We start from the raw sequence: 21,218 nt of genomic DNA, 5'->3' as shown, positions 1-21,218 counted from the left end.
TGGCAGCCAGAGTGAACGTTAGTTCAACGCTCCTCACCATTAGTCTCCTAGCTGACATTTACACACGCTGCCATACAGTCATCACTGGAGCCAATACGCCGACTACATCATCCCCATTTCCAAATGCTATATCGTTAATTAGGATTTACATGGTCAATTACCTTAGATATCATGGGTCTTCATTAGTCTGGCTTCCCAGTGAGATAGTAAAGCCCCAGATGCAGACATGACATTAGCATCATCGCTACGTCAATAAAGGTCTGGTCACTGGGGAGCCTGTGTCCTGTCTGTCCACGTAGGACGGTCCCTGGCTAACCTTGCTGTGGCTATCCCTCCATTCATCCCTCTATCTCTCTATCCTGACCCAAGCAAGGTACCTGTGGAGGAGGAGAAGTAGTGTTCACTGCCTAGTGCACATAACCAGTCCAGGGAGGGAGAGAGAAGGAAGAGACTGAACCTTGCTCCATAATTTATGACTTGTTAATTGGAAGTCTCTGCATGTCTCACTGCCTCAAGATTAGCTGTGCCACTGTGAATGAACAGGTCTTAATCAAATCAAATCAGGCTCAGCCACACGCCCCTCAGCCCATCGGCACGGTAACAAGGCCAGCGCCCTATGCAGATTGGCCCATCCGTTCGGTACTGACTTGGGTAGGAGGGAGGTTTTAGAGGCCTAGCAGGTCAACAACACATATGGAATCATCCCACGCATACCTTAGATCTCCCTCTCAGAGAAAATGTTATTTCCTTTTTATTTCCCTCTCGCTCTTTTGTTTTTGGCGGTGGAAATGGTTCAAAGGGCTGAGAGAGGCTATTTAGCAGGAGCTGTGAGGCCTGAGGGGTGCTTCTCAGGTTGTAAATAGAAGTAGTCTGAGAGAGCTTTCCAGGTTTTATGGAGATATGGGTGTTCCTCTCCTGTGTGTGTTAGAAGCAGCTGCAGCAGTTCTGAAGCTGAGGAATCCTATTAAATGGCAGACAGTGACCCAGTGATCCCAGCTCTGCTGGCTGATACTACAGAGAGGGATCACAACACTAGCAACACAGTATGAGCACATTCTACATTCCCCACAAACATTCAGATAGACACACACATGCATATGCAAACACTCAAACATGGGTGCCAACAGAGCGTGTGTGTGGACGCTTTACCCAGGCACACACACATCATCTGGCGTGTGCCCCCCCCAACAACTAGACTAGCTGCATTTGAACAAGTCCAGCCGCCCGCTGCCTCCGCGCCTGCTAAGATTTACGCCTGTGATTATATATTCATATAGATGAATCAATAAGGGCCTTGCAGCCACATCAACGGGAGCACAGGGCGAATTACATCCATAGACTGCTGCTTTCCATTTCATTAGGGCACGGTGCACAGTTTAACTCACAATAAATATAGCAATAAAACAAAACTGCTAGCAACGATCGGAGGCCCTCCACACACTCTCCTCTCTACTGTCTCCAGATAGAAGCAGTGCTCTGCTCCTGCCCGCCTCAGATGGCCCTGACCGTCAAGCCACCGTCAACACTACAATCACCAGCCAAACAAACAGATCAACAAACAAAACCAAATCAGGAGAAAATGACAATGATGCCGCCGCATGGAATTAGGGAGGGAGATGCCATTTATACACGGACATGGACAGAGAGGAGAGGCGCTTTGTGATGGCACAGTGGTAAGCGGTGAGACTGTGATGAGAGGGTCTCCTGGAGAGGAGGAGGGGGGTCATGGGGGAGAACGAGAGACTACAGGAGGGCCTGGTTGTGCTCTGTGGTGATGACTATGCTTCCCTAGCTCCAGCCAGCTCCAGCCAGCCGTCTCTGCTCCTATATCTACAGCCCTGCATCGATCTGTGTGTGAGGACACCAGCAGCCAGCGCCCCACCGCCCAGCGCTCAGCCTCCACACAGGAAGGGGCGGTGGAAGAGTGGAAATGGGATTCCGATCATGTGAGGGATATCTTCCTTCTGAGATATGCTGATCCATCCCAGCCCCAGCCTCCACATCCCCCTCCAGCATCCTGCCCGCTATCCTGCTGCAGCCAGCAGACGGACACCAACAGCACCACTCCAAACCACCAGCAAGCTATCGCTACCTCAGGGGTCAGAACCAAGGACTATGGGACTGGGTTTCAGCCGACTTGGCAGAACAGGAGAGACTCAGTGTGTGTGTCCTGCTCCTAGACTAGTGTGCATGAGTGCCTGCATAATGGTTCAGTGTAAATCAGTGTGCATGCAGGTGTGCATTCTGGTGTGTATGAATAAATATGTGGTTGCAGTCCATGTTTCTCTATTATCCGCCACATAAAATGACCTACAAATAATTGCATACGTTCAACAAAGATACTGTTCAATCTACTCACCCTCGGCTTTCGATAGAGATTCTGACTAAAGCTCGAACCCAAACCCAAGGCCCTTCTTAGACTGTAGTCAGTGTTAACAGTCTGAAACCATCTGAGAGCTGTCCCACCTAACCCTGCTCTCCTCCCCTGTTCTCCTCTCCTCCCCTGTTCTCCTCCGCTGCTCTCCCCTCTCCTCCTCTGTTCTTCCCTTCTCCCCTGCTCTCCCCTCTCCTCCCCTGTTCTCCCCTGTTCTCCCCCCTCTCCTCCCCTGTTCCCCCCCCTCTCCTCCCCTCTCCTCCCCTGTTCTCCCCCTCTCCTTCCCTGTTCTCCCCTGTTCTCCCCCCTCTCCTCCCCTCTCCTCCCCTGTTCCCCCCCCTCTCCTCCCCTCTCCTCCCCTCTCCTCCCCTCTCCTCCCCTGTTATCCCCCCTCTCCTCCCCTGTTCTCCCCCTCTCCTTCCCTCTCCTACCCTGTTCTCCTCTCCTCCCCTGTTCTCCTCTCCTCCCCTGTTCTCCTCTCCTCCCCTGTTCTCCTCTCCTCCCCTGTTCTCCCCTGTTCTCCCCCCTCTCCTCCCCTCTCCTCCCCTGTTCTCCCCCTCTCCTTCCCTGTTCTCCCTTGTTCTCCTCTCTCCTCCCCTCTCCTCCCCTGTTCTCCCCCCTCTCCTCCCCTGTTCTCCCCTCTCTCCTCCCCTGTTCTCCCCCCTCTCCTCCCCTCTCCTCCCCTGTTCTCCCCCTCTCCTTCCCTGTTCTCCCTTGTTCTCCTCTCTCCTCCCCTCTCCTCCCCTCTCCTCCCCTGTTCTCCTCCCCTGTTCTCCCCCCTCTCCTCCCCTGTTCTCCCCTGTTCTCCCCTCTCCTCCCCTCTCCTCCCCTGTTCTCCTCTCTCCTCCCCTGTTCTCCCCCCTCTCCTTCCCTGTTCTCCCTTGTTCTCCTCTCTCCTCCCCTCTCCTCCCCTGTTCTCCCCCGTCTCCTCCCCTGTTCTCCCCTGTTCTCCCCTCTCCTCCCCTCTCCTCCCCTGTTCTCCTCTCTCCTCCCCTGTTCTCCCCTGTTCTCCCCCCTCTCCTCCCCTGTTCTCCCCTGTTCTCCCCCCTCTCCTCCCCTGTTCTCCCCTGTTCTCCTCTCTTCTCCCCTCCCCTCTCCCCCCTGTTCTCCCCCTCTCCTTCCCTGTTCTCCCTTGTTCTCCTCTCTCCTCCCCTCTCCTCCCCTGTTCTCCCCCCTCTCCTCCCCTGTTCTCCCCCCTCTCCTCCCCTGTTCTCCCCTGTTCTCCTCTCTCCTCCCCTCTCCTCCCCTCTCCTCCCCTGTTCTCCTCTCTCCTCCCCTGTTCTCCCCTGTTCTCCCCCCCCCCCCTTCTCCTCCCCTGTTCTCCCCCCTCTCCTCCCCTGTTCTCCCCCCTCTCCTCCCCTGTTCTCCCTTGTTCTCCTCTCTCCTCCCCTCTCCTCCCCTGTTCTCCCCCTCTCCTCCCCTGTTCTCCCCCCTCTCCTCCCCTGTTCTCCCCCCTCTCCTTCCCTGTTCTCCCTTGTTCTCCTCTCTCCTCCCCTCTCCTCCCCTGTTCTCCCCCCTCTCCTCCCCTGTTCTCCCCCCCTGTTCTCCTCTCTCCTTCCCTGTTCTCCTCTCTCCTCCCCTGTTCTCCTCTCTCCTCCCCTGTTCTCCCCCCTCTCCTCCCCTGTTCCCCTCTCCTCCCCTCTCCTTCCCTGTTCTCCTCTCTCCTCCCCTGTTCTCCTCTCTCCTCCCCTCTCCTCCCCTCTCCTCCCCTGTTCTCCCCTGTTCTCCCCCTCTCCTTCCCTGTTCTCCCTTGTTCTCCTCTCTCCTCCCCTCTCCTCCCCTCTCCTCCCCTGTTCTCCAGAGCTCAGTGAACAGCACCAGAGAAGGCACAGCAATGGCTCACAGCACGACAGCACCGGTGATTGGCAAACCCGCTACTCCAGTCATCTCAATCCCCCACTCAGCACAGAGGAGTCAGCAATGAGACAGAGCCTTTAGATTCATCCTCATAGCCAGACGTGAGTAACATTCAGACACACACACAGACACACACACAGCGACATACACACACACACTGACACACACAGGGAATCCATCATTATCCTACCTTCTTAATGCGTCCGCTGCGTGTGCCGGTAAAGGCCACGGTGTGGCCGTGGTATTCGTAGGCCGCCACCGAGGTCATGCCATCGTCCTTGTCCACGAACAGAGGCAGACCCTCGATGGTGCTGGTTCCCCCCAGGGGCTGGTTGAAGTCCTGCCCACAGAAGTTATCATCTATCTGGAGTGGCTGCGAGAAAGAGAGAGATATTTATGTTTATTTATTTTCCCTTTTGTACTTGTACATCATTACAACACTGTATATAGACATAATATGACATTTGAAATGTCTTTATTCTTTTGGAACTTTTGTGAGTGTAATATTGTTCATTTGTATTGTTTATTTCACTTTTGTTTATTATCTATTTCACTTGCTTTGGCAATGCAGACATATGTTTCCCATGCCAATAAAGCCCCTGAAATTGAAAAATAGAAATTGAGAGAGAGACCACTGTGACTGACCCAAAGTTAAGGAAAGCCTTGACTATGTACAGACTCAGTGAGCATAGCCTTGCTATTGAGAATGGCCGCCGTAGGCAGACACTGCCCACAAAATGAGGTGGAAACTGAGCTGCACTTCCTAACCTCCTGCCAAATGTATGACCCTATTAGAGACACATATTTCCCTCAGATTACACAGACCCACAAAGAATTTGAAAACAAACCCAATTTAGAAAAACTCCCATATCTACTGGGTGAACTACCACAGTGTGCAATCATAGCAGCAAGATGTGTGACCTGTTGCCACAAGAAAAGGGCAACCAGTGAAGCACAAACACCATTGTAAATACAACCTATATTTATGTTTACTTATTTTCCCTTTTGTACTTGAACTATTTCAGTGAGAGATAGCAGCATACACATAACAGCAGCATACACACACTCCCACTGGGCAAAAAAGAGTGCTTGAATCAACATTGTTTCCATGTCATTTAAAAAAATAATAATGTTATGACGTTAAATCAACGCGGAAAAAAGTGATCAAAGTAAAGGGATTTCGTCTATTTTTCACCCAACTTTTAACCTAAATCCAATGACGTGGTGCCATTTTTCTTGATTTCGCTCAACCAAATGTAAATCAAACTACATGTTGAACTGACATCTGTTCAGTGGGCTGTCACTGTGTGATAGGCGTGTGTGTAACAGGTCCCAGGAGGTATCTTTCATACGCACTGACATATGTAACCAGGATTAGTGACCTCTAACACATCCCACATCACTAATTAACTGGTGCCAGGATCCCCTCGTCTATTTGAAGACATATCGCTTCCATAGTAGACAATCAATCACAGACAACACACACACTCCGCCAGCCGCTAAGCTCTCTGGGAAGGAAGGAGTTGTGCATGTGTTATGAGCTGATGTGACCAGAATGGGGGATGGAACGAAGGAAGGCCGCTGGGTGAATCCTTAAGTCGTCTTGTGTCTAAAGACACAAAGTACCCAACATGCACATTGGTGGATGGAACAGATCTTAACACAACACAATGTAGAGACTGATGTACAAATGCAAGTGGGTTGTACAGATAGAATAAGTATACTGAGTTTGTGAGAGTCTATTAGATATACTGTAGTTCAGACCAGTACTATTCTATTAGGTATACTGTAGTTCAGACCAGTACCTGTCTATTAGGTATACTGTAGTTCAGACCAGTACTATTCTATTAGGTATACTGTAGTTCAGACCAGTACTGGTCTATTAGGTATACTGTAGTTCAGACCAGTACTATTCTATTAGGTATACTGTAGTTCAGACCATTACTATTCTAGTAGGTATACTGTAGTTCAGACCAGTACTGGTCTATTAGGTATACTGTAGTTCAGACCAGTACTATTCTAGTAGGTATACTGTAGTTCAGACCAGTACTGGTCTATTAGGTATACTGTAGTTCAGACCAGTACTATTCTAGTAGGTATACTGTAGTTCAGACCAGTACTGGTCTATTAGGTATACTGTAGTTCAGACCAGTACTGGTCTATTAGGTATACTGTAGTTCAGACCATTACTATTCTATTAGGTATACTGTAGTTCAGACCAGTACTATTCTATTAGGTATACTGTAGTTCAGACCAGTACTATTCTATCAGGTATACTGTAGTTCAGACCAGTACTGGTCTATTAGGTATACTGTAGTTCAGACCAGTACTATTCTATTAGGTATACTGTAGTTCAGACCAGTACTATTCTATTAGGTATACTGTAGTTCAGACCAGTACTAGTCTATTAGGTATACTGTAGTTCAGACCAGTACTATTCTATTAGGTATACTGTAGTTCAGACCAGTACTATTCTATTAGGTATACTGTGGTTCAGACCAGTACTATTCTATTAGGTATACTGTAGTTCAGACCAGTACTATTCTATTAGGTATACTGTAGTTCAGACCAGTACTGGTCTATTAGGTATACTGTAGTTCAGACCATTACTATTCTATTATATACTGTAGTTCAGACCAGTACTTGGGAAAACCGGTACCAGGTTAAGGGCATTACAATGGCTTTCATTGAGTCCTGATTTATCCCCCCTTCTCATCCTGGACACCAGACGGGACTCATTAGTAGAGACAAGAGCGCTGGCGAACCCCGCGTCCCCCACACTACTGCCAGCTGACGCCCCTCATATTTCACCCAGCGAGGGGTGCCAGCTCTGCCAAGTCCCAGCCAGGCCTAGCCATGTACAGCAGAGGTCTTCTGAAAGGACAATGCAGGAGACCATGTCCTTCTCTGACCCCCCACCATGGAGTTGGGTCTGGAAATAGAGCAGTGGAGGGGGAGGGGGGGGGGGGGGGGGTAGAACTAAACACAGGACATCTGGGGCCAGATAATTACAGGCTGCATCCAGACTGTGTGTGAATTAAATGGGTCTATATGGTGCAGTGTCCAGTAGGTTAAGGCTCCCTCCTGCCATCTGAGTACTGTAATCAGCAAGCAGCAAGGTACATACATACCACTTCCAGATGCCTGCTGCAACATCCCTACTGTGTCTAAGTCATATACAACTGGAAATTCGGATTACTAATCAGTAGCTTCAAATTAAAATCAAATCAAACTGTATTGGTCACATACACATGGTTAGCAGATGTTAATGCGAGTGTAGTGAAATGCTTGTGCTTCTAGTTCCGACAGTGCAGTAATATCTAACAAGTAATGTAACAATTCCCCAACAACAACCTAATACACACAAATCTAAAGGGGTGAATGAGAATATTTACATATAATATATGGACGAGCGATGGCCGAGTGGCATAGGCAAGGTGCAACAGATGGTATAAAATAAAGTATATACATGTGATATGAGTAATGTAAGATATGTAAACATTATTAAAGTGGCATTATTTCGAGTGGCATTGTATAAAGTGACTAGTGATCCATTACAATGCCCATCTCAGCAATGTCAGCTAGATAACTTCATGGATGTGATGGAGGCATGCCCTGCTAGGCCAGGATGTCTAGGTCAAGGCTGGCCTGAGTAGAGAGAGAGAGTTAGAGATAGAGAGCAGGAATCTGGCAGGGCTGTGAGTTCCCCATGGGTGCCTACGACCTCCCCTTGCCCCCTCCCTCGGCCCCCTGCACTGGGAGTGAGATGGATCCGGGAGAGCAACCGGCCGATCCTCCTATCGCAATCAGCGGAAGCAGCGTGGCAGCAACCCAAAGCCAGAGGTTCAGACTGGCAATGAGGCATGGCAATCTGCACTCCCCTAGCTCTGCCTCTCTGGCTCCACTCTCACTCTGCTTCCCTCTACTGTTTGTTTGTTTTTCGCTTTGTCCTTCGCTCACTCAAATTACACTCCCCTGTGGATGGGAAAGGGATGAATGGAAAAATGTAGTCTGTTTGGTGATAGAGAGCGAGAGGGAGAGAGAGAGCATGGGTTTGTAAGTAAGAGCAGAGAGTTGGTAGAATTACTTTTAAATGGAAAACGATCCCACTCACTTAGAGAGTTGGTAGAATGACTTTTAAATGGAAAACGATCCCACTCACTTAGAGAGTTGGTAGAATGACTTTTACATGGAAAACGATCCCACTCACTTAGAGAGTTGGTAGAATGACTTTTAAATGGAAAACGATCCCACTCACTCAGAGAGTTGGTAGAATGACTTTTAAATGGAAAACGATCCCACTCACTTAGAGAGTTGGTAGAATGACTTTTAAATGGAAAACGATCCCACTCACTTAGAGAGTTGGTAGAATTACTTTTACATGGAAAACAATCCCACTCACTTAGAGAGTTGGTAGAATGACTTTTACATGGAAAACGATCCCACTCACTTAGAGAGTTGGTAGAATGACTTTTAAATGGAAAACGAACCCACTCACTTAGAGTTTGCAGAGTGACTTTAAAATGGAAAATGATCCCACTCACTTAGAGAGTTGGTAGAATGACTTTTAAATGGAAAATGATCCCACTCACTTAGAGAGTTGGTAGAATGACTTTTAAATGGAAAACGATCCCACTCACTCAGAGAGTTGGTAGAATGACTTTTAAATGGAAAACGATCCCACTCACTCAAAGAGTTGGTAGAATGACTTTTAAATGGAAAACGATACCACTCACTCAGAGAGTTGGTAGAATGACTTTTACATGGAAAACGATCCCACTCACTTAGAGAGTTGGTAGAATGACTTTTACATGGAAAACGATCCCACTCACTCAGAGAGTTGGTAGAATGACTTTTACATGGAAAACGAACCCACTCACTTAGAGTTTGCAGAATGACTTTAAAATGGAAAATGATCCCACTCACTTAGAGAGTTGGTAGAATGACTTTTAAATGGAAAACGAACCCACTCACTTAGAGTTTGCAGAATGACTTTAAAATGGAAAATGATCCCACTCACTTAGAGAGTTGGTAGAATGACTTTTAAATGGAAAACGAACCCACTCACTTAGAGTTTGCAGAATGACTTTAAAATGGAAAATGATCCCACTCACTTAGAAAGTTGGTAGAATGACTTTTAAATGGAAAACGAACCCACTCACTTAGAGTTTGCAGAATGACTTTAAAATGGAAAATGATCCCACTCACTTAGAGAGTTGGTAGAATGACTTTTACATGGAAAATGATCCCACTCACTTAGAGAGTTGGTAGAATGACTTTTAAATGGAAAACGATCCCACTCACTCAGAGAGTTGGTAGAATGACTTTTAAATGGAAAATGATCCCACTCACTCAAAGAGTTGGTAGAATGACTTTTACATGGAAAATGATCCCACTCACTTAGAGTTAGCAGAATTACTTTTAAATGGAAAACGATCCCACTTAGAGAGTTGGTAGAATGACTTTTAAATGGAAAATGATCCCACTCACTTAGAGAGTTGGTAGAATGACTTTTAAATGGAAAACGAACCCACTCACTTAGAGAGTTGGTAGAATGACTTTAAAATGGAAAATGATCCCACTCACTTAGAGAGTTGGTAGAATGACTTTTAAATGGAAAACGATCCCACTCACTTAGAGAGTTGGTAGAATGACTTTTAAATGGAAAACGATCCCACTCACTCAGAGAGTTGGTAGAATGACTTTTAAATGGAAAATGATCCCACTCACTTAGAGAGTTGGTAGAATGACTTTTAAATGGAAAACGAACCCACTCACTCAGAGTTTGCAGAATGACTTTAAAATGGAAAATGATCCCACTCACTTAGAGAGTTGGTAGAATGACTTTTAAATGGAAAATGATCCCACTCACTTAGAGAGTTGGTAGAATGACTTTTAAATGGAAAACGATCCCACTCACTCAGAGAGTTGGTAGAATGACTTTTAAATGGAAAACGATCCCACTCACTCAAAGAGTTGGTAGAATGACTTTTACATGGAAAACGATCCCACTCACTCAGAGAGTTGGTAGAATGACTTTTACATGGAAAACGATCCCACTCACTCAGAGAGTTGGTAGAATGACTTTTACATGGAAAACGATCCCACTCACTTAGAGTTAGCAGAATTACTTTTAAATGGAAAATGATCCCACTTAGAGAGTTGGTAGAATGACTATTAAATGGAAAACGATCCCACTCACTCAGAGAGTTGGTAGAATGACTTTTAAATGGAAAATGATCCCACTCACTCAGAGAGTTGGTAGAATTACTTTTAAATGGAAAACGATCCCACTCACTCAAAGAGTTGGTAGAATGACTTTTACATGGAAAACGATCCCACTCACTCAGAGAGTTGGTAGAATGACTTTTAAATGGAAAACGATCCCACTCACTCAGAGAGTTGGTAGAATGACTTTTAAATGGAAAACGATCCCACTCACTCAGAGAGTTGGTAGAATGACTTTTACATGGAAAACGATCCCACTCACTCAGAGAGTTGGTAGAATGACTTTTAAATGGAAAACGATCCCACTCACTCAGAGAGTTGGTAGAATGACTTTTAAATGGAAAACGATCCCACTCACTCAAAGAGTTGGTAGAATGACTTTTACATGGAAAACGATCCCACTCACTCAGAGAGTTGGTAGAATGACTTTTAAATGGAAAACGATCCCACTCACTCAGAGAGTTGGTAGAATGACTTTTAAATGGAAAACGATCCCACTCACTCAGAGAGTTGGTAGAATGACTTTTACATGGAAAACGAACCCACTCACTCAGAGAGTTGGTAGAATGACGTTTACATGGAAAACGATCCCACTCACTCAAAGAGTTGGTAGAGTGACTTTTAAATGGAAAACGATCCCACTCACTCAGAGAGTTGGTAGAATGACTTTTACATGGAAAACGATCCCACTCACTCAAAGAGTTGGTAGAGTGACTTTTAAATGGAAAACGATCCCACTCACTCAGAGAGTTTGTAGAATGACTTTTACATGGAAAACGATCCCACTCACTCAGAGAGTTGGTAGAAGGACTTTTAAATGGAAAACGATCCCACTCACTCAGAGAGTTGGTAGAATGACTTTTACATGGAAAACGATCCCACTCACTCAGAGAGTTGGTAGAATGACTTTTACATGGAAAACGATCCCACTCACTCAGAGAGTTGGTAGAGTGACTTTTAAATGGAAAACGATCCCACTCACTCAGAGAGTTGGTAGAAGGCATGTTCTTAATAATGCAATGCCAAGACGATGGATTTGAACAAGTCAAGGAAAAAAGTCATACAACTATGAAAGTGCATTGATAAAAGACAATCCAAGACATGAAAATATAATAAAACTGTTATTGCAGCAATTATGATGGAGCTTCATAAATGTAAAAAAAGAATGTTTTTTTAACTATGCAAGTCAGTTAAGAACAAATTCTTATTTACAATGACGGCCTATCGGGGAACAGTGGGTTAACTGCCTTGTTCAGGGGCAGAACAACAGATTTGAACCTTGTCAGCTTTCGGTTACTGGCCCCACACTCTAACCACTAGGCTACCTGCCGCCCCTAAAAATAAATGAAGGACTGCTGTTACATATTTGATTACAGGAGGACAGTACTGTATACTGGTTCTAGCCGGTGAGAGTGTGTGGGTCATATCATGGTCTGTTCAGACAGCCTTGTCCCTTGAAGCCCGGACTGCCCAGACCTTGTACACAGCTGTAATCCACAGCCTTATCTCTACACCATCTGATTGATCCTACAGAGCAGACAGACCACCTCCTTTCTCTCTCACTCCACTCCATCTCTATCTCTCCTTCCCTTCTTCTGTATCTGCCTATCTATCCATCTGTCTACCAGTCCGCTGGAACTCTATTGGTCAATCAATAGAGACAGCACGACTTGACAAAGAGAATGTCCAAGAGCTGTCCTGCACATGTCCTTAAGGGTTAATGTGTCTGCCATGAGGAAAGAGGGGCGTGATATAATGGAGGCTCCACAGACACCAGGCTTTGACAACACAAAGTGTCTTCATCCCATGTGAGCTCTACAGAGCTGGGAGAATACTGCCTGCCCTGAGACCAGACTGATGCTTCCAAGATTTACTGCAGGGGATAGGGTATATAAAGATAAATGTTGTAGATTGTGTGTGTGTGTGTGTGTGTGTGTGTGTGTGTGTGTGTGTGTGTGTGTGTGTGTGTGTGTGTGTGTGTGTGTGTGTGTGTGTGTGTGTGTGTGTGTGTGTGTGTGTGTGTGTGTGTGTGTGTTCATTCTTGTATGTGTGTGTGTGTGTGTGTGTGTGTGTGTGTGTGTGTGTGTGTGTGTGTGTGTGTGTGTGTGTGTGTGTGTGTGTGTGTGTGTAGTGTAGCAAAAGGAGATGAAATGTTACTTCCAAAGCTGTATACACAAAATGCTTAGAGAATCAGAATACACAGACATTGGAAGCAGCACATTTCTGACCAGCTGCCAAGTTCCTGTTTTGATTTGTTGCATTGGATACAGCGTGGTAACGCTGCTTGCCCTTTGTGGCTTTCTAATTGGCTCTTAATGGCACTCAGTCAAATGTAAGCGAAGAGGGATTGTGATGCTGTTGAGCCCTGCTATTTCCAGCTAGGAGAAAGAGAGAGGCAGAGACACAGTGACATTATAAACTGAGCCACAAATCACCCAGGGTTCTTCTATAGCAAACACACCCCATCCCCCACTAGCACTAATGTGTCTGTCTGTCTGTCACCACGGGCCTGTCAGTTCAGCTGCATGCAGTGTCTGTTACAGCCATGCTGGGTGGTTGGGGCGGGCGATGAAAAGTGTGTGGGTAAATGCAGCTGAATACATCACAGTGCAGTACACACTCATCCCAAATGGCTGTGGATTACAACCGCTTTCCTAACAGTGCCAAAGCTGAAGACTCATGAGAGGCAAGACATCCACACAGTACACTAAATATTCATAGACCCGTACAGTAGGACATGTTTCTGTGTGACTGCATGAAAGCATGTGGGCATGCAGGTGATAGTAGGTGTGTGAATGTGTGTGTTTACAACTGATTTGGGAGTTCTTCTCCTCCCTGTCTGGTTTGCGTGCTAACAGTGTAGTTTCGGATGGGTCCTGTGAGTCACACGACGTGTGCTCTGAGGCGTTCCTCCCAGATGCCTGTCTGATTTATCAGTCTCTCTCTCCCTATCCCTCTCCCCCCCTCTCTCTCTCTCTCCCTATCCCTCTCCCCCCCTCTCTCTCTCGCTCCCTCTCTCTCTCGCTCTCTCTCCCCCTCTCTCTCTCCCTCTTTATCTCAATTCAATTTCAATTCAATTCAAGGGGCTTTATTGGCATGGGAAACATGTGTTAACATTGCCAAAGCAAGTGAGGTAGATAATATACAAAAGTTAAATGAACAATAAAAATGAACAGTAAACATTACACATCTCTCTCTCTCTCTCCCCCTCTCTCTCTCCCTCTTTCTCGCTGTCTCTCTCTCTCCGCTCCACCTTTTATTACCTCCAACAATCTCCTGTCTCCCTGTCTCTCTCCCTGTGACCTTAGCCCAAAATAACACCCTGTCATTGTTCCTGTGCTCTGTAATCTCCCTCCTGCATGGAGCTCTCTCTATCATTGAGTTGTAGGGGCCAGGGGGGAGCATCGGGAGCTAATAAACAGGTGACAGGCTCCTGAGGAACTGACTGATATCAACAGAATGGCAGTAGAGGGTGGAGGAGGGGGAAAGGGGGATGAATCTGGCATGACATTCATGGAAGGATGTTTTTTCAACACAGAGACTCCAGACTTGTGGACCGGAAGATGAGGTGTCCTTCCAAACCCAACTCGATGTCCTCTATCTATCCTGGCCTCTTCCTAAACTACATCTAACAGGCCCGCACCAGTAAACGCTTATTTCTGAACACTCCAATCCCTCTCTTCCCACATACTGGCGAAGTGCCTTTGATACCTGTATCCTCTCATTAGATGGGATCTTTTAATACAGACCATGACATATCATTATCTGATACTGCCAGCAGACCAGACACAGAAAAAGCAGTGTACATGAAGCTGCCAGCAGTGTGTGTGTGTGTGTGTATGTGTGTGTGTGTGTGTGTGTGTGTGTGTGTGTGTGTGTGTGTGTGTGTGTGTGTGTGTGTGTGTGTGTGTGTGTGTGTGTGTGTGTGTGTGTGTGTGTGTGTGTGTGTGTGTGTGTGTGTGTGTGTGTGTGTGTACTCTGTTCTGCCAGCTAGTATATTGGCGGGCAGTGGGTCAAGGCTGTAGCGCGGTGCGGCAGCGAGGCAGGGCCAGGCTGTGAGACAGATGTTTGGATCCCCTCTCTCCTGACCCCACACACCACAGCTACATTCCCCAGCCCTCCACAGCTCTTCCCAGATCCTCCCCAGCCCTCCTCTCCCCAGTACAGAGGCCTATTATGAGGCTGCGCATGACCCGCGCACAGCCTGACACACTGGGCTACACACAGACATCTGGCACTGACCACAGACCTATAGAAGTCTACACACATACACACACACAAACACACACACACACACACACACATGCTGTAGCTACACAGACAACACACATATACACTTACAATGGATTGCAGTAATTTATTTACTGTTCTCAAACCTCATTTTCTCATGAGTGTAAAGGTGTTCATGTCATCTCACAGTAACTGTGAGATGTGTGTGTGTGTGTGTGTGTGTGTGTGTGTGTGTGTGTGTGTGTGTGTGTGTGTGTGTGTGTGTGTGTGTGTGTGTGTGTGTGTGTGTGTGTGTGTGTGTGTGTGTGTGTGTGTGTGCATGTTTTTGGTTTAAATTCGGACAAGTGGGGACAATTTGCCAGTCCCCACAAAGAAAAAGGCTATTTTAGGCTTAGGGGTTAGGTTTAGGGTTACACTTAGGGTTAGGGGTTAGGTTTAGGGTCAGGGTTAAGGTTAGGGTTAGAGGTTAGGTTTAGGGTCAGGGTTAAGGTTAGATTAAAGGTTAGGGTTAGGAGTTAGGTTAAAGGTTAGGGTTAGGAGTTATGTTAAAGGTTGGGGTTAGGAGTTATGTTAAAGGTTAGGGTTAGGAGTTATGTTAAAGGTTGGGGTTAGGAGTTATGATAAAGGTTAGGGTTAGGAGTTATGTTAAAGGTTAGGGTTAGGAGTTATGTTAAAGGTTAGGGTTAGGAGTTAGGTTAAAGGTTAGGGTTAGGAGTTATGTTAAAGGTTAGGGTTAGGAGTTATGTTAAAGGTTAGGGTTAGGAGTTAGATTAAAGGTTAGGGTTAGGAGTTAGATTAAAGGTTAGGGTTAGGAGTTATGTTAAAGGTTAGGGTTAGGAGTTATGATAAAGGTTAGGGTTAGGAGTTATGTTAAAGGTTAGGGTTAGGAGTTATGTTAAAGGTTAGGGTTAGGAGTTAGGTTAAAGGTTAGGGTTAGGAGTTATGTTAAAGGTTAGGGTTAGGAGTTATGTTAAAGGTTAGGGTTAGGAGTTAGATTAAAGGTTAGGGTTAGGAGTTAGATTAAAGGTTAGGGTTAGGAGTTATGTTAAAGGTTAGGGTTAGGAGTTATGTTAAAGGTTAGGGTTAGGAGTTAGGTTAAAGGTTAGGGTTAGGAGTTAGATTAAAGGTTAGGGTTAGGAGTTATGTTAAAGGTTAGGGTTAGGAGTTATGTTAAAGGTTAGGGTTAGGAGTTATGTTAAAGGTTAGGGTTAGGAGTTAGGTTAAAGGTTAGGGTTAGGAGTTAGATTAAAGGTTAGGGTTAGGAGTTATGTTAAAGGTTAGGGTTAGGAGTTATGTTAAAGGTTGGGGTTAGGAGTTATGTTAAAGGTTGGGGTTAGGAGTTAGATTAAAGGTTAGGGTTAGGAGTTAGGGAAAATAGGATTTTGAATGGGAATCAATTGTTTGGTCACCACATGGATAGTAAAACAAATGTGTGTGTGTGTGTTGTTTTGATACAGTTTCTGTAAGGGCTCGGGGGTATGTTATGCTGTTATGTGTCCCAGGGCCTCGGTGGAAGGCAACATGTGACTGTTCCCTACAGATTCTGCTCCTAACACACCTCACCCTAGCAACAGGCTCTCGTAAACAAAAATGAAAGGTCACGCTGCCTAAAGCTTGGTTGCCACCTTGGGTAGATGTGTTCTTTACACCTGGATGTCTAGAGAGGATGGTTAATTCACAGCAGAATGAACTGTGGCATTGTGTTCTAGCCTTGTGGGTTCCATGTTGGGGCCTGTATTGTAATTGAATTATTGTTTCTTCTGAGTGTGTGACCTATCCAGATCCATTTCCCCTTCTTGAGTTGATCTTCTATTGGTTCTTCTATTGGTTCTTGTTTAGTAATTTCCCTTGATGTTACTGATGGTATCTGGCCAGAGGACTCCCAGAAGGCGTCTGAGGCAGTAGTTTCAGAATGTCTGTAGTTTGTTCAGTTTTTTAATAGTGGTTCTCCATATTTCACATCCGCACAGAAGGATTCATTTTACATTTGTGTTTAAGCTCTTAAGTTTTGTTTTAAGTGTAATGTTTCAGGGTGTTACATGTTGCTCTTGCTTTGACATCTTCATCCATCCTTCCATCCACAGTTAACACACTTCCTAGGTGAGTGAGCCTGGTTACCGCCTCTAGTTGGTTGTTTCCATGGTTATTGGTGTGTTGATTTTACGGTTGATCCTCATGATTTGGGTTTTCGGGGGGTTGATATTGAGTCTGAGCGTAGCTGCTGTCGTTTCCAGCGTATGGAATTGGTCCTGCATCTGCTGGTGAGTGTGGGCTAATAGTGCCAAATCATCAGAAAAGTCTTCCAGCTGTTCTGTCAGGCTCCACAGGATTCCGGTTTGATTATTGTTGGGTGTTTGTTGCATGATCCAGGCGATGCATTGGAGGAAGAGAAAGGGTGAGAGAAAGAAGTCCTGCCGCATCCCGGTAAGGACTTCAAACTTTTCCGATGGACTTCCATCGTGGAGGACTTGACACTGCATTCCTTGGTAGGTGTGCTTGATTATATTGATGAATTTGGGTGGGATTCCATAACGTGCCATAAGTCTCCACATCATCTCTCAATCTATACTATCAAACGCCAATGAAATTGACGCAGACAGGAGAGTTCCAGTCAATGGAATAATCCTCATAAAGGGTGGCAATTTGGTCTACGCAAGGTCTTCTGTTCCTAAAACCAGCCTGGTTTCCCCTCAGTTTTTCATCCACCGCCTTCCGTAGTCTCTCTAGGAGAATGTGGTTGAACACGTAGGAGAATGTGGTTGAAAACAAACATCATGTTTTCATGTAATACAGCACAGTTAGTTGATGCTTTTAACCATGTTGGCCAAGCAAATGCTTTGGATTACAATCAGTATAATCTAAACTAAACCCGCCCAGCCAACTCTAATCCAATTACCAAAGCCCTCCCTGGACTGAGTTTGGGACCGTTACACAGCATAGCTGGGCTCTCAGTGCTGCATGGTGGCAGAGGAGGTCACACACGCCAATACACACGCATACATAGTTCTTGTAATCTCAGTGCCGTGGCTTAATGAGTTCTGAAGAAGTATCAGTTTATGTCTGTCTCTCTCTCCACGCTGAGGAGAGGGAGTTCATTAGACTCCATTCATCATGGCAGCAGAAAGTCCTACACATCACATAATGCCCATCACCCAGCGCCTGCCAACTCCCAACTCCCAACGCCATGATAAAAGAGGAATCAGGAGAGCCCTTTTTCACTCAGTGTGAAGGACTAGGGTGAAGCCTCTAGTAGACAAGAGGAGCTACTGCCACTGCTACTTTCCCCATACATGAGAGTAGGCTAGATGAGGCTGAGGCTATAGAGCTGGGAGCCACTGCTACTGCTACTCTCCATGTATGAGACTAGCTCAGGCTAAGGCTTTTGAGCTGAGAGTCACATGCTAACAGAGCAGCACAGTTTGCTGCTAGAGCAGGGAGTTACTGCTACTGCCTACAACGTAGAGAGTAGCTAAGACTGAGGTTGTTTCCTAAATGGCATCCTATTCCCTATTTAGTGCACTACCTTTTAACAGGGTAATTGGAATCTGGTCAAAAGTAGTGCACTATAGGGTATAGGGTGCCATTTAGAACGCAATCTGAGACTTCATGCTAACAGAGACAGAGAGGATGGTGGTCAGTTCCCTCTAAAACCCAAATAACAAACTGTGTATTATACTGGAGAGAATAATGACTGTGAGACTGCCACAGCAGAGACTGGGGAAGGCTTGGCCAAATATTCTTTTTTTTTTTTAAACATATACTGTTTGCATAACCATCTTGGAACAGAGTTGTTGCATTTCACATTAACATCAGCCAGGAACAACAATTTGTTTCCATAAGCAAAGCAACATACTTGAATGTTTGAGCCGTGCTAGGGTTGTGAGGCTGCCAGTGAGGATATCCAACTGACTCCAACATGTGTCCAGGAATCTACAACTGGAAACTCTGGCCTGCACATAAGGGTTTTTTCCCTTTTCTCCTGGGAATCCCGGTATTTCCCAACAAAACCAGAAGTGTCATTCTAAAGCATTATAAAACACATAAATATGACTGGATTTGATTAGAGCTTTGATCAGCATGAAAACTCTAGTCTGATGCTACCTGAGCCTGATGAGACAAATATTAAAGACATTTAATGAGACCTACATTAAAGACATGTAATGAGACCTACATTAAAGACATTTAATGAGACCTACATTAAAGACATTTAATGAGCCCTACATTAAAGACATTTAATGAGACCTACATTAAAGACATTTAATGAGCCCTACATTAAAGACATTTAATGAGACCTACATTAAAGACATTTAACGAGCCCTACATTAAAGACATGTAATGAGACCTACATTAAAGACATTTAATGAGACCTACATTAAAGACATTTAATGAGACCTACATTAAAGACATTTAATGAGACCTACATTAAAGACATTTAATGAGCCCTACATTAAAGACATTTAATGAGACCTACATTAAAGACATTTAATGAGCCCTACATTAAAGACATTTAATGAGACCTATATTAAAGACATTTAATGAGCCCTACTTTAAAGACATTTAATGAGACCTACATTAAATGCATTTTATGAGACCTACATTAAAGACATTTTATGAGACCTACATTAAAGACATTTTATGAGACCTACATTAAAGACATTTTATGAGACCTACATTAATGACATTTTATAAGCCCAATACCAGAAAAGCCCAAATGATTGTGCCATTATCCAATACACATATGATATAGGCTACTGCACATTACACACTACAGAAAAACATAAAAGCATGTAGCTAGCTATATGCTCTCTTGGGTAAATAAATGAAACAAGCTCCAGTGGGCTAATATTTTTGAGCGTGAACTTTATTACTGTATTGTATTATACTGTATTATATGGACTGGAATTACGCACATCGTTCAAACCATGATAAAGCAGAAGTGTCATGTTTTGTCTTTGATCATCATGTCTTGTCCCTGTGCTTCCCTCTGCTGGTCTTATTAGGTTCTTTCCCTCTTTCTATCCCCCTCCCTCTCTCCCTCTCTCCCTCTCTCGCTCTCTCTCTCTATCGTTCCGTTCCTGCTCCCAGCTGTTTCCCATTCTCCTAACTACCTCAGTTACTCTTTCACACCTGTCCCCTATTTTGCCCTCTGATTAGAGTCCCTATTTCTCCCTCTGTTTTCCGCTTCTGTCCTTGTCGGATTCTTGTTTCATGTTTGCTGTTCTGTGTCCTTGTTCCGCCCTGTCGTGTTTTTTCCTTCTTCAGATGCTGCGTGTGAGCAGGTGTCTATGTCAGCTACGGCCTGTGCCTTCCTGAAGCGACCTGCAGTCTGTGGTCGCGTTTCCAGTCGTCCTCTCTACTGACGAGAGGATTTCAGTTTCCTGTTTTGGATTTACCTATGATAATTTCCAGGAGAATCATTGTTTGTTTAAGCCTGGAATAAAGACTCTGTTTCTTTAAGTCGCTTTTGGGTCCTCATTCACCAGCATAACAGAAGAATCCGACCAGTAATGGACCCAGCGACTACGGATTCTCGCTACACTGCCGTCGAGATCCAGGGAGCAATGCTCGGCAGACACGAGCAGGAATTGTCTGCTGCTCGTCATGCCGTTGAGACCCTGTCCGCTCAGGTCTCCGATCTCTCAGGACAGTGTCAGAGTCTTCGTCTCGTGCCACCAGCTACTTCCTGGTCTTCCGAGTCTCCGGAACCTAGGGTTAATAACCCACCATGTTACTCTGGGCAGCCCACTGAGTGTCGCTCCTTTCTCACCCAGTGTGATATTGTGTTCTCTCTCCAGCCCAACACATACTCAAGAGAGAGAGCTCGGATCGCTTACGTCATATCACTCCTTACTGGTCGGGCTCGGGAGTGGGGCACAGCTATCTGGGAGGCAAGGGCTGAGTGTTCTAACGTTTATCAGAACTTTAAAGAGGAGATGATACGGGTTTTTGATCGTTCAGTTTTTGGGAAGGAGGCTTCCAGGGCCCTGGCTTCCCTATGTCAAGGTGATCGATCCATAACGGATTACTCTATAGAGTTTCGCACTCTTGCTGCATCCAGTGACTGGAACGAGCCGGCGTTGCTCGCTCGTTTTCTGGAGGGACTCCACGCTGAGGTTAAGGATGAGATTCTCTCCCGGGAGGTTCCTTCCAGCGTGGACTCTTTGATTGCACTCGCCATCCGCATAGAACGACGGGTAGATCTTCGTCACCGAGCTCGTGGAAGAGAGCTCGCGTTAACGGTGTTTCCCCTCTCCGCATCTCAACCATCTCCTCCCACCGGCTCAGAGACTGAGCCCATGCAGCTGGGAGGTATTCGCATCTCGACTAAGGAGAGGGAACGGAGAATCACCAACCGCCTTTGCCTCTATTGCGGTTCTGCTGGACATTTTGTCATGTCATGTCCAGTAAAAGGCCAGAGCTCATCAGTAAGCGGAGGGCTACTGGTGAGCGCTACTACTCAGGTCTCTCCATCAAGATCCTGTACTACCTTGTCGGTCCATCTACGCTGGACCGGTTCGGCTGCTTCCTG

General features: G+C 45.7%; 1 protein-coding gene across 1 annotated transcript in view; it reads right to left on the bottom strand.

Moving 5' to 3' along the window:
• Nucleotides 1-4,412: 4,412 nt before the first annotated feature.
• LOC120061578 (plexin-A1-like) overlaps nt 4,413-21,218 on the bottom strand; it is an 84,271-nt gene continuing 67,465 nt past the window's right edge. Inside the window, exon 3 of the mRNA XM_039011486.1 lies at nt 4,413-4,604. Coding sequence (XP_038867414.1) covers nt 4,413-4,604 — 192 coding nt within the window. The remainder of the gene's footprint in view (nt 4,605-21,218) is intronic.

The sequence above is a fragment of the Salvelinus namaycush genome, chromosome 16 (assembly GCF_016432855.1).
Source record: "Salvelinus namaycush isolate Seneca chromosome 16, SaNama_1.0, whole genome shotgun sequence".
Taxonomy (NCBI): Eukaryota; Metazoa; Chordata; class Actinopteri; order Salmoniformes; family Salmonidae; genus Salvelinus; species Salvelinus namaycush.
Note: the sequence above shows the minus strand (reverse complement) of the source record. Positions and strands in the feature narration are given on the sequence as shown.